This window comes from Cotesia typhae, unplaced genomic scaffold (genome assembly GCF_013202065.1).
Source record: "Cotesia typhae breed Kobodo isofemale line unplaced genomic scaffold, CoteBio_Ctyphae contig_23, whole genome shotgun sequence".
In the NCBI taxonomy this organism is placed as follows: Eukaryota; Metazoa; Arthropoda; class Insecta; order Hymenoptera; family Braconidae; genus Cotesia; species Cotesia typhae.
In genome coordinates, this window is record NW_027423729.1 from 2,914,644 (window position 1) to 2,927,415 (window position 12,772).

Genomic DNA, 12,772 nt, shown 5'->3' on the forward strand with positions numbered 1-12,772 from the left:
AATTTGTAAGTGCAACAAGCGTGAGTAATTATTTCCGCTTCACAATCGATTTATTAGTTTGTATCTATGGTAACCACTAGTTGTTGAATTTCGTTTATATTCTGTTTAATTTTTGGTTAGATGACCCGAAGACATTGTATTTATTAATTAATATACTTAATTATTTATTTAAATAATAGAATGGCGGCTGTAGAGTTGCAAAGTCCAAATATTTCTCAGGATGAAGAGATTTATAAATTAATAAAAGATAATTGGAATGAAGACAAGCCTGCGGAATCTTTGAAAGTTCTCGACCCAGACGATCCTCTGATGAAACGATTTCAAAAAGCACTCAAAGCTCATCTTGTAAAAATAAATAAAAATTTATCTGAAGAAATCAATGAACTTGTAAGTATTTTATGAAAAATGTTTTATTTAAATTAGTTTAAATGGATATTTTTATTTTGCAGAAAGTCGCCTGTAAAGAGACAAATAAAAAACGTGAAGAAAAAGGCCTTGAGATGTATGAAGCTCAGCGAGAAATTTCACGCCAACAAACCGCGGTTGAAAAGTACAGAAAGTTATTGGAAGATATAAAACAAAGCCGAGAAGAAAAAGAATGTCATTTAGTTGAGCTAAAAGAAATACGTAACAGAGTACGTAATGAGACTGAAGAAGAAAACCAACGTGCTGAAGAAATGTTACGGGAAATTGAAAGTACATCGTCACTGTACAAACGTTTTTCAGAGTACGAACAAGAAATATCAGATCGTATGGCTGTGGCTGAAAGAATATCGCAAAAAGACGCGACTGTTGAAAGAGAAATGATTCGACAGAAACAAGAAGCTGATTATATTTTGTGGAAACTGTCAGAGGAAATTTGGAAACTCGAAAAAGAAATAGATGATTTAAGAAGACAGATTGAGATTAAGAATGAAGAAAAATTAGTTGTTACTCAGAGTGTTGCTGACGCGGATGCTGATCTCGGGGGACTTCAGAGAGAGAGAAAGGATTTGATGGATGCCTGGAACAGTGTTATTTCTAGTATTGTACAAAGAGATAAAATTTTTGATGAACTGTCTCATGAAAGATTGTAAGTATCAATAATTTATTTTTTTTATTATGATTTTTTTTTTTTTTTTTTTTTTTATAGTGATTGCTAATTTCAATTTAATGATTTTTTTTAATTTCAGAACTATGAGAGAATCTTTCAAGACTTTGCTTACTCGGATAGAAAAAGTTAAAAAAGATACTCAAAAAGAAATGGAGAATAATGAAAAGTTAACTGAACTTAAAGCAAGACTTGAGGAAGAAGTTAGATGTATTGATGCTGGTTATGAAGCCCAAAATGATCAAGCTGAAGCTATGCAATACAGAATTGATAAACTCACTAATCAAATTGACTATTATGATACTCAAGTTGGAGCTTTATCTTATGTAAATATTTTAATAATTTATTAATATCTTTATTTATGTTTATTAATAAATTCTAAATATTTTTTAGGAATTTCAAGGTCTAAAAAATGAAGAAAAATCTTTAGATCAAGAACTTGATAAATTAGCGCATCAAAAGAAGACTTTGGAGAATGATGTATCAACGAAACTTGAAGACAAAGTAATCCAAGATAAAGCAGTAAGAAGTCTTACTAAAGAACTGCGTGATACCAGAGAGACAGTCAATCAATTGGAATTATCGATGATTCAAACAGAAAATCAGTATGGAAAGAATTTATTAAATTTAGAGCGATTGACTAGCGACGTTTTTTCGCGAAAAGAAGATTTAGAGGAATTAGCACATTCTAATAGTGTTCGAGAAAAAGAATTGGCGGATTTGCAAGGGCAGGTAGAAAAGTGTAATTCATTGATTGAGCGCAAGCAGAAACAAATAGCTGAGTTGAATAAAAAAATAGACGAGATAAATTTAAAGGAGGGTGGTGGTATCGATATGGCGCCCCAGGATATTAAAATAGCTTCATTGGAAAAAAGTATTGAGGAGTTTGACGCTAAAAATCAAGAATCTCAACAACAGTGGTTGCGTCAAGAAAGTCTTTTAGTTAGACTGACTCAGGAACAAGACGTCCAGCTCGATGAAATCAATCGTCTGAGTAAACAGATAATGATAATGGAGCAAAAAAATTTAAAACTTGAGCGTCTGCTTGAGAATGAAAAGAAAACGGAGAAGAATATCGACAGACGAATGAATGAACTTCACCAGCGTCTGATCAAGACTAATGCTATTCTTGCAGAACAAAAGGAACTTAAGGATCAATTGCAGGATAAAAATTTTATTACAAAAGATGAGTTTACGAAAAAGTTAGAGGATGAAGAGACTGAACTTATTAAATTGGAGAATAATATACGTGATTTAGCGGAAGAAAAGTCTTTGCTAGAAGACAAATTACGTGCCGCTCACTTTGAGTATTTGTCGTGGGAGAAAAAAGTTAAAGTTGCTGCTGAGACTTCGAGAGTTATTAAAGAAGAACAGAATCCTGGTGGCGAGGTTGCTGTTATGAAGAGTGAGATACATAAAATGGAAATGAGATTGTCGCATTTGAAAAAAGCACAAGAAAAAATGATTAAAGATATGGAGCACTGTGTTGTTCGTAGGGAAATGATTATGGATGCTGCTTTAGCGAAAGAGCAGAAAAATTCTCGGGGAAGTCACAATAAACAAGTCATGTTTGAAAAACGTATGGAAGGACGGAGAATGAAGATTAAACAAATGTCTAAGGTAAAATTTTGGGGTAAATTTTAAATACAGTTATCCCAAAGGTTTAAAATTATTTGTATAATACTTGGCAAGTTTCCTTTCATTAAGCCACTGGACTATGAGCTCGTTAAGTTATGAAGTACGAAAAGGGTTCAACCCTTTGGGGCCTTTGGGATTTAAGTTCAAAGTAATTAACTAATAGCTAGCTATTGTAACTTTGTTGGGAAATACACGTGTGTAACTTTCGATTAATTAAATTAAATTATAACATACAATAATTATCTGCAATTATAAATAATATGTAATATTTTTAATTGCAATGTAAAAAAAAAAAAATTAATTTCAGGAAAATAAATCTCTGGAGAATCAAATCTTGGAATTGCAAGCTGAAAAAAATAGACTTGAAATAGAAACTGATGAGAATAAAAAATTATTAAAGGATTATGAAGATGAAATATATGAGATAGATAAACAAATAACTGAAGCTGAACTTATGAAACATCACGTAAGTGAAAATACTTAAGTAATTAATTATAATTAACTAATTTTGTTTTAATAATCGGATTTATCATTATAGAAACTTGAATGTCTGGTGAGAAAACAACGTAAAATAGGACTACTGCAAAAAGTCCGAGAGGGAAAATACAAAATGTTTCATAAATCAGAAGCAATATTGAACGACGAACTAGAGCGTCAGATGATTTTAAATGGTGATCTGATAGAAATAATGGAGCAAACTAGTCGAGATTTTCCTCACCTCAAAGACGATATAAAAAAAATTCTACTGACGTTACAATTATCATAAATTATTTTATTCAAAAGTACTCTTAACAATTATTTATTTTAAAAATATATTTATATATTACGATAACCATTTTATCACATGGTAACTTTTTTTGCCAACTCTCACAAGAGTTAGTTTGTTTGGCAAAATATGTATTCCAGGTGTTATAACTTCATTAATATTTGTAACTTTACTATGATTAATATAAAAACCTCCTGCTGGAATAATTCTTGAAGCATCATGTTCTGATTTAAAACATTTTATCTTCATAGCGAGTCCGTAGCTCGTGAGACCTTGTTCAGGGTATAATTCACTTATTTTAGCACCCACAAACGCATTCATGAGATCGTCTGCGTCTAATTTAGATAAAGCTTCTATTGAAGTGTCGTATAAAATTAAAGATGCACGTACGGCTTCATCTAGACCTTTCTCTACAAATAAAATAAATATTTTAATCCTCAGTATTCATCAATTTATAATTGATAATGACAAAGATACTTACGGCCATGAACTAAAAGCGTTACTTGTTCCGCTAAAATTCTCTGCGCGTCTCTTTTACTGGGTAATTTTCTGTGACTATCCATTATACTATTAATTTCTGATATTGGTAAAAAGGTAAATAATTTTAAGAATTTTTCTACATCAGCGTCAGTAGTTCTTATAAAAAATTGATAGAATATAAAGGGAGAAGACTTTTCTTTTGATAACCAGACAGCATTACCCAGAGATTTACCAAACTTTTTGCCACCTTCAGCCGTAATTAGCGGCAATGTAAGTCCGAAAACAGTTTTCTTAGTTGCTTTACTAATCAAATCATGTCCGGACATAATATTGCCCATTTGATCGTTGCCACCGACTTGGAAATAACACTTGTACTTATTAAACAAAACCAGCCAATCGTATGCTTGAAATAAAACGTACGAAAATTCAGTGAAGCTCATTCCAGTCTCAGAATTTAATCTTTCTTGGACTGACGTCCTTCCCATCATTGTACCCATCCTAAAATATTTTCCAATCCCACGGATAAAGTCAATGAGATGTACATTTTTGTACCAGTCTAAATTATTTAATAAAATAACGGGCTTCACAGGATTACGAAAATCTTTGCAGAAATATTCTTCATGATTTTTAAATATCGTTTGAATATTTTTTTTAATCGATTCGACATTTTCTGCCAGAATTTTTGAATTTATTTCGTCTCTTTCTGACGCTCGATGACTCGGGTCTCCAATTAGACCCGTTGCTCCACCCAGTACGGCTATGGTTTGATGACCAGCTCGCTGCCAGTGAAGTAAGTTCACCAAAACCAACAAATTACCTACATGAAGACTGTCTGCTGTCGGATCAAATCCTGAGTAAACACACTGCGGTTCTCTCATTAATTGACTTTTAATTTCAGGTCTGCAAACATAAATATATAAAATTTATTAGACAAAACTTGATAGTAATTTAGCTGTCACTTCACAATTGTTTTAATTTTTTTTTACAAATAAATTATAGCAAAAAAAAATGGACTTGTAGAAATTTTAATAAATTAAAAATGCAATTTTTTTAAAATAATTTTTTAGAATAAATTTTTTTGTTAGAGAAATTTCCTTCAAAATTCTTTTAAACAATTAAAACATTTCTTTTTTTTTCTAAAATTAAAAAAAATTTTTTAATTTATTAAAAATTTTTAAATTACAACAAATTTAATAGATGCCTGAAGAAGCCATGGTCCATGGCGAAACGTCGCTGAATTCAAAATAAAATGACATAAAAAGAATTGATCCATAATAACCTGAATCACATAATTTAATTAAGTGATTTTATAATAATTAATAATGAAATATGATATAATAAAAAAAACCTACGCGCTCGTTGCTGGAAACAAGTCTTGATACATTCCCCTATCATTGAGAACAAGGATGTTTCTGTTGGAATAAAGTCTGTCATTTCTCAGGATTAACTTTCTGGTTGAGTATAACCTTAAAATTTTTTTGGCATTCATTGCGGTGCAATAATTATCAATCACTGTTAATTAAAGAAAACAAAAATAAATTATTTAGTAGAGTAATTAACTTGGTAATTATTTTGAAGGCACTGTCAATTAAAAATAATTTACAAATACCTGTACAAAAGTAATTTTTTTCAACTGCCCGGAGCTTTTTTTTAAATGATTATATTTTTTCATATACAACTAGACACTGTCAAATAATTAAGAGCCTTAATGCATCGTGACAGTTATTAATAAGTCATTGAATTAGTTTGCAACAAATATAATGTCACAATAATAGTAAAAATTTATCATTCATCAATTTAACACACGTGTTACTCCATTTCGTCACTATTTTATTTGACGGTTGGCGCTAAAAAACCTAGAAAAAAAAAATCAAATCATAAAAATTATTTTTTTTACTGATTTTAAGAGCAGAAATAATAATTCTTTACAAACTTAAATGTAATGTTAAAATTTATTGAATTATTACTAGTAAAAAATTCTATTTTAAATTCTTGACTCTAAGATTATTTTTACTGAAAAAAAAAAAAAAAAAAAAAAAAAAAAAAAAAAAAGTAGTGTAAAAATAGAAAAGCAAGTAATCAACCCAAACTATTTCGTCCAAGCTCTTAAAAAGCACACGGAGATAATAATAAATAAATAAAGGTAAATAAATAAGAATTTATTAAATTAAATAATTTTATAAATATTTAAAATAATAAGTCGTTTATAACAATTTTTATTTTTATTTATCATGAATAATTAAAAAAAAAAATTACTGATTTTATTTTATAAAAAAAAAAATTTTTGGAGCAAAATTTAGTTGGAATTATGATTTATAATTACAATATGTAACAGCAGTTGATAAAAATAATAATAAAATAATTATTTTGACTAGCGCTGTTCCGGTGGCAGAGACACGAATTAGAAGCAGCAGCAGCGAAAAACCAGACCACGGGGACTGCACGCGGACGAGTGAGCCATACGCGTGTGCTGTGCGCGCATATACTCGTGAAATAATTATTTTTTTAAGGATAATACGGAATACATAAAATATTGTGTTTAATTAGTTGAAAAACTTACATAAAGTTATTCAACATATTGGATTATCGTAAATTAGATAGTGGGTGTGCCGAAAGATTGATAAATATGGCGAACAGCGTAGCACCAGACTCGTGGGAACAACAGGCGGACAGCGCTGACACTACCGCCGACAATACATTTATCGAGGGAAAATTTTCTACTCTAAATGTTAACGCAGCTGAATTTGTGCCTTCATTCTGCATAAACTCATTGCCGCCGAGTAATGTCACCAGCAACGAGATAACTAGCAGTGCCAGCACGCCAGTTAACGTTGATAACACCGTGGCAACACCTGAAGCTGCCACGAGTGGTGGTGATACGCCAGTTGACGAATCCACCAGTATCTCCGAAACTAACGTTGCTACAACCACTTTTGTGTCGCCAGAAACCCATCATGGTTTGTTTTAAATTATTTTATTTAAATATTATTTTAGATTTTTTTTTTTGAGTATGCTAATTTTTTAATGGAGCACGAAAATATGTTAAGAGAGGCTAGGCATCCAATATCTAACCCCATTTTGCTACACCCCTCTCTGGTAGTACATGATAACCTGACTTGTGCTCGTGATACACAACTCAGCTGGTTTTGTCCAGTTTATTCTGTTCGATACTCGATAAATCGAATACGTGCTTAGATAACTAAGCTAATACCAACCTAGAGTAATTTATTTCATTCAAATGAGTAATGAAATATTCATAGAATCTTATAATCATCATCATCATCATCATCATCATCATTATTTGTCTTAAAGTTGTTATTTATTATTATTTTTGTTTATATTTGTAGCACCACCAGTACCAGCCCTTCCACCCGATCCTGTGGGCAACCGAGTCGAGGAACCTCCTGCTGGAGGAGGACCTTCTCCACCTCCGAACGTCATTGACCCAGAAGCGAGCAACAGCAGTCCGGAACATCAACCAGCTGATTCGTGGGAGGAAGCAGCTGTTGATGGTGATCCTCTCTTAACACCAGAAAATGAAGAGGTTAATTTTTATTATTTGACTCAATTTTTTTTTTTTTAATTATTTTTTATAAATTAAAATATACTAATTGATTTGTAAATATAATTAAACTAGGCGGATATTGAAGAAGATGAAGAAATGATTGTAAAGATAACGAAAAAGAAACCAGTTAAAGTAGCAGAAGATACGAAGAGCAAAAAAGAGCATGTCAATGTTGTTTTTATCGGTCACGTTGGTACGTTTGCTTAAATATAATTTATATTTAAAAAATTTTTTTAGGTCGTATTATAAACGTGTATTTATATTGATGAAATAATTTAGATGCTGGTAAATCAACAATCGGTGGTCAGATAATGGCACTTACGGGAATGGTAGACAAGAGAACACTCGAAAAATACGAGCGAGAAGCCAAGGAGCGTAGCAGAGAAACGTGGTATCTCAGTTGGGCGTTGGATACCAATCAGGAAGAACGTGAAAAGGGTAAAACAGTAGAAGTTGGCCGAGCGTACTTTGAAACAGAGCGAAAACATTTTACAATATTGGATGCACCGGGTCATAAGAGTTTTGTGCCAAACATGATTGGGGGTGCGGCACAAGCTGATCTTGCTGTACTTGTAATATCTGCGCGAAAAGGTGAATTCGAAACTGGATTTGACAGAGGTGGACAGACGAGAGAACATGCTATGCTTGCTAAAACAGCTGGTGTAAAGCATCTTGTAGTTTTAGTTAATAAAATGGATGATCCAACTGTAGAATGGGATGAGGGCCGATACAACGAGTGCAGGTAATACTTTAAATTAATTATACTAATTACAGATAAAAATTTACAATTATAATTTAGTAGTTGATTGTTAGACAGTTATATGACGCTTAATAAAATTTTTCAGAGACAAAATCCTTCCATACCTCCGTAAATTAGGGTTCAACCCGGCGAAAGATCTTACCTTTATGCCTGTGTCAGGTCAATTGGGAATCGGGTTAAAAGATGCGATACCCGAGAGTTTGTGTTCTTGGTACAGCGGGCCACCTTTTATACCTTTCATTGATTCACTACCATCGCTCAATCGTAAAAGCAACGGACCATTTATCATGCCTATAGTTGACAAGTACAAGGACATGGGTACGGTGGTAATGGGCAAGGTCGAGGCGGGCGAATCTAGAAAAGGTCAAGCTTTATTAGTTATGCCAAACAGGACGGCGGTTATTGTCGATCAGCTGTGGTCGGATGATGAGGAAGTTACGTCTGTTGGTCCCGGTGAAAATGTTAAAATAAAGCTTAAAGGTATTGAAGAGGAGGATGTCAGTCCAGGATTTGTACTTTGCGACGGTAATAATCCAATAACTACAGGTAAAGTGTTTGATGCTCAAGTAGTGATATTGGAGCACAAGAGTATTATTTGCGCGGGCTACAGCGCTGTGATGCATATTCATTGTGCCGCTGAAGAGGTCACGGTTAAAACGTTGCTTTGTCTTGTTGACAAAAAAACTGGGGATAAAAGTAAAACGAGACCTAGGTTTGTTAAGCAAGACCAGGTTGCCATTATGAGAATAGAGTGTGCTGGAGTTATTTGCCTTGAAAAATTTAAACTCTTTCCCCAAATGGGACGATTCACCCTCAGAGACGAAAGTAAGTTTATTTATTTTTCATTTATATCTTTATCTTTTTTTATAGCTTCTTTGATTTGGCTTTATATACATACCGTACAATTCTGGTTTTTTTGATTTAAATATAAATAATTTTATTTATTTTGTTTTTTTCTTAATTACAGATAAAACTATTGCCATCGGCAAAGTGCTAAAGGTTGTCGAGTAAATTTGCTCAACGTCATCGATCGTTAGTGCCGGTCGAAGGCAATAGCGGAAGTGTACACGCAACGACGCAGCGAGCCGCGTACAAGATGATACGCGAGATAAATAAGAATATTACTACTAAAACGGAAAGAAAAAGAAAATAATAAGATTATTATATTAATAAATAAAAAAATAAAAATATAAAAAGATGAAAATGGACAAGATAATGATGAAGAAAAGGACGATCGAGATGAAAATAAATATGAGATATTAGTAATATACATTAAAGACAAAAAAATAACTCCGGGATCTAATTGCGTAGTTGGTTCGATTTTATAATAATAATTCGGCAACGTGATACCGGCCTCTCAATCCTAGGCACTTTTTTACACTTATTTACATAAAACGCAAATATTATTCGTAAACATGCCGGTCTCCACATTAACTTTATAAATAATTTTCATTTTATATTTGTTATTATTTTTGTTCGGTTCATTTTAAATAACTTTAGTTGGTTTCCATTTCTCAACGATCGCAGATACGAGTAGAATACGATTTAAGCGTATAGTGGTTACGCACCTGGCAGTCTTGAATTTAGATCACAAGTACGGTTTAATAATAGTGATGAGAGAGAAAAAAGTAAACAATAAAACAAAATTAAACAAGTGTACATACGTCTTGTTTGAAGTAACTTACGATGGACACGAGGGTCATTGGCCTCTGCCACGACGCTAGGTATTCATTTTTTACCTTCTTCTTCATCTTCTTTTTCTTCTTCTTTTTTTTTTTTCCTTCTCTCGCTCTTCATTCTTCACTCCTGTGTCGCGGTCTCATGCGATCCTCGTGTAAACTACACGCACTTGTGCTTACACTAGTGATTGAAAAACTAAGTTTAATAAGAGAAAAATTATAAAATAGAAAAACGTTTAAAAAAATTTTTTTTTTAAAAGAATATTGACAATTATTGCATTAGTTATGTCAATGTTTAATTATAATCAACAATTGAATATAATACTGAAAAGACGGCCACATGCGTTCAACTGCGCTTAATTTTTATATATACACAAATGTATATAAATATTATCTGTATTGATACACGTATATACATAATAATTAATTACTGTTACACGGCTATTATATTAATGTTTGTAATAGTTGCAAGTGAGTTTTATTCTTTAATAATTATCAATTATTCGTCGTTCAAAGTAAGAAGATAAAATTATGTAAACAGTTGATGTAAAATTATTAAGAAAATATTGGTTTCTTTTTCTTTGTTCAATGTGATTTTTTTTTTTTTTTTTTTTTAAATAGTAAAAATTAACACTCGCTCAAGCGCGATTTAATTAAAATGGTATAGAGTAAATAATATTTAACAGATGTGAAAAGAGGAGAGAGTAAATAATGAGGATAAAGAGTTATTATTATTAATAATATTAATATTATTATTACTATTATCAATATTATTATTGATTTTATTCTTATTGCTAATAATTAATGATATAGTGGGTACGAGGTGTAAGTTAATGAATATAAATCAGAAAAAAATTAATTTTTTCATTTAAAAAAAATAAAAGTTTAATTAATAAATAAACTTTGGTGGGAGAAAATACTAAATAGTGTTAAACGATAATTATAATTATTATTATTGCTATTGTACTGTTTATTATTTTATTACCATTAAAAACGAGTTTACGATAATATTGAATTATATTATTTTATTTTGATTTTTTTTAATAGACTGAACCATGGCCGGGGTTCTTTTGTACGTTTTTATAATTTTAATAAACTGGGTTGTTTATATTGAATAATTTTTATGTTATGCTTCGCTTGATTGTAAAACAAAAAACAGGATAAATAATAGAAAGATCAGGCCTCAGATTGTTTTTGGGTTTGATAATGATCGTTGAATAAAAAATAGTAAACAAAATGAAAAAAAAAAAAAAAAAAAAGTAAGTAAGTAATAGATAAGGACGCTTGTTCATGCGACTTTAGTCGATGCTAAATAAAATTAAAATTTTATTAAAAATAAAGCCATAAATTGAAAAAGAAAAAAAAAGCACTGCAATGTCTCGCGAGCGAGAGAGTTTTGTGAAATAATAAAATTAAAAAGAATATTTTACTTGGAATTAAAGTGCTTTTTAGCAGCAAATGGTTGCAATTAAATGCAAAAGTTATTACTGACAGATATAAATTAATAGAATGAAAATGATGATCTTAAAAATTAATAATTAAATAAATTTGGAACATGTTTTTTCAGTATAAAATAAAAAATCTGACGATTAGTGGTATTGTATTTGTAAAAAAAAAAAGTAAGGATCGGCAACGACCCCATTGTTATTATTAATTATTAATTAATAAGCTAGTAATATAACGATTATAAGGTAATAAAATAAATTATTAAAATTAATGAATTAAAATAATATTAATAATAATAATAAATAAAACGATAACACAGAAAGTTGCGATGGTAGATCACGTATTATAGTGCGTGGAATTTTAAAGAAATAATTTAAATCAATAGTGATTATGAAAAAAAAAAAAAAATAATTAAACTAAAGCTAAAATCGATAAATGGATAAATAATATTAATGATGATAAAAAATAAAAATTGATAAGAGTAGATTGTCCAAGAGGCTTAGCGTGAACCACGTAACCCATCGCGGTCACATTCATATTTTTATATTATATATCATACGCCATCATTTTTAATTATTATTAATTACGATCAAAGCTGGCCGATAGATATATGGACGAATAAATAAATAAATAAATTTCCTTTATATATTGTGGGCATAAAATAAGAGTTGATTAACTTTATTTAAAGTATAAGTATTGAAGAAATAAATTTATCAATGAACCATTTTATAATTAAATAAAATTAATTCCGCTTGTTATTATATTGCAAACACGCGATTAATTACCATCAGTAATTAATTATTATTTTGATATTTATTTAACGTTTTTCTTCCATTAATATTTATTAAGTGGTATTTTTGCGCGTGTAAAAACGCGTGCGTTAGCGTTTAAAAATTCAGGACTTGAAAGTTATAATTTCATTATTATTTAGCAATAAAAAAAAAAAAAAATTGGTATTTGTGTAAAAAAAGAAATAATTACAATTAACATGTGTAAATTAAACGCGTATTATTAATTATATACATGTGTATCGAAATTTATTTCTTTTTTATCTAATAAAAATAACGTTGACAAATTTTAAGGCCGCTTGTTACAAGCTTAATTTTAAAATTACGATTCCATTCTCTCTCTCTCTCTCTCTCTCTCTCTCTCTCTCTCTCTTTCTCGTTTTTTACTAATAATTAATACTAAATAAATTAATTATTATTAAACAATTTATATTTATTAATCGACATAATAAAAAAATCGCTGCCTTATATATATGTATATATCGATATGTACTTCTCGTGTTTCATCCTATACAAAACTCTTGCTCTTTTTGTATAAAAGAAAAAAAAATATAAACATA

At 30.4% G+C, this 12,772-nt stretch overlaps 3 protein-coding genes across 3 annotated transcripts; 2 read left to right on the forward strand and 1 right to left on the reverse strand.

Annotated features, from left to right (window-relative positions):
* Positions 1 to 2: 2 nt before the first annotated feature.
* Positions 3 to 3,494, forward strand: L(2)41ab (lethal (2) 41Ab). Its single transcript, XM_074239238.1, has 6 exons — positions 3 to 387; positions 450 to 1,072; positions 1,173 to 1,416; positions 1,484 to 2,710; positions 3,036 to 3,194; positions 3,267 to 3,494. Exons 1-6 carry the CDS (start codon positions 181 to 183, stop codon positions 3,492 to 3,494), a joined length of 2,688 nt encoding a protein of 895 aa, XP_074095339.1. The 5' UTR covers positions 3 to 180.
* On the reverse strand, positions 3,475 to 5,818 carry Tyrrs-m (Tyrosine--tRNA ligase, mitochondrial). The gene is made up of 4 exons (XM_074239241.1): positions 5,584 to 5,818; positions 5,327 to 5,486; positions 3,976 to 4,874; positions 3,475 to 3,904 (listed from the first exon to the last, which is right to left on the reverse strand). The coding sequence occupies exons 2-4, from the start codon at positions 5,461 to 5,463 to the stop codon at positions 3,552 to 3,554; spliced, it is 1,389 nt and encodes a 462-aa protein (XP_074095342.1). The 5' UTR covers positions 5,464 to 5,486; positions 5,584 to 5,818; the 3' UTR covers positions 3,475 to 3,551.
* Positions 5,819 to 6,386: 568 nt separating this feature from the next.
* Erf3 (eukaryotic translation release factor 3) lies at positions 6,387 to 12,682 on the forward strand. Its single transcript, XM_074239239.1, has 6 exons — positions 6,387 to 6,931; positions 7,322 to 7,518; positions 7,612 to 7,732; positions 7,819 to 8,281; positions 8,385 to 9,124; positions 9,267 to 12,682. Exons 1-6 carry the CDS (start codon positions 6,601 to 6,603, stop codon positions 9,308 to 9,310), a joined length of 1,896 nt encoding a protein of 631 aa, XP_074095340.1. The 5' UTR covers positions 6,387 to 6,600; the 3' UTR covers positions 9,311 to 12,682.
* The last annotated feature ends 90 nt before the right edge of the window (positions 12,683 to 12,772 follow it).

Bases quoted from the DNA above. Each gene is read 5' to 3' on its own strand.
- Tyrrs-m (XM_074239241.1), bottom strand. From the start codon at position 5,463: ATGAATGCCAAAAAAATTTTAAGGTTATACTCAACCAGAAAGTTAATC. The intron at 4,875-5,326 runs GTAGGTTTTTTT...TTATGTTTGCAG, and splicing joins TTGTTTCCAGCAACGAGCGC to ACCTGAAATTAAAAGTCAAT. The intron at 3,905-3,975 runs GTAAGTATCTTT...TTTTATTTGTAG, and splicing joins AACGCTTTTAGTTCATGGCC to AGAAAGGTCTAGATGAAGCC.
- Erf3 (XM_074239239.1), top strand. From the start codon at position 6,601: ATGGCGAACAGCGTAGCACCAGACTCGTGGGAACAACAGGCGGACAGC. The intron at 7,519-7,611 runs GTTAATTTTTAT...TAATTAAACTAG, and splicing joins TAACACCAGAAAATGAAGAG to GCGGATATTGAAGAAGATGA. The intron at 9,125-9,266 runs GTAAGTTTATTT...TCTTAATTACAG, and splicing joins ATTCACCCTCAGAGACGAAA to ATAAAACTATTGCCATCGGC.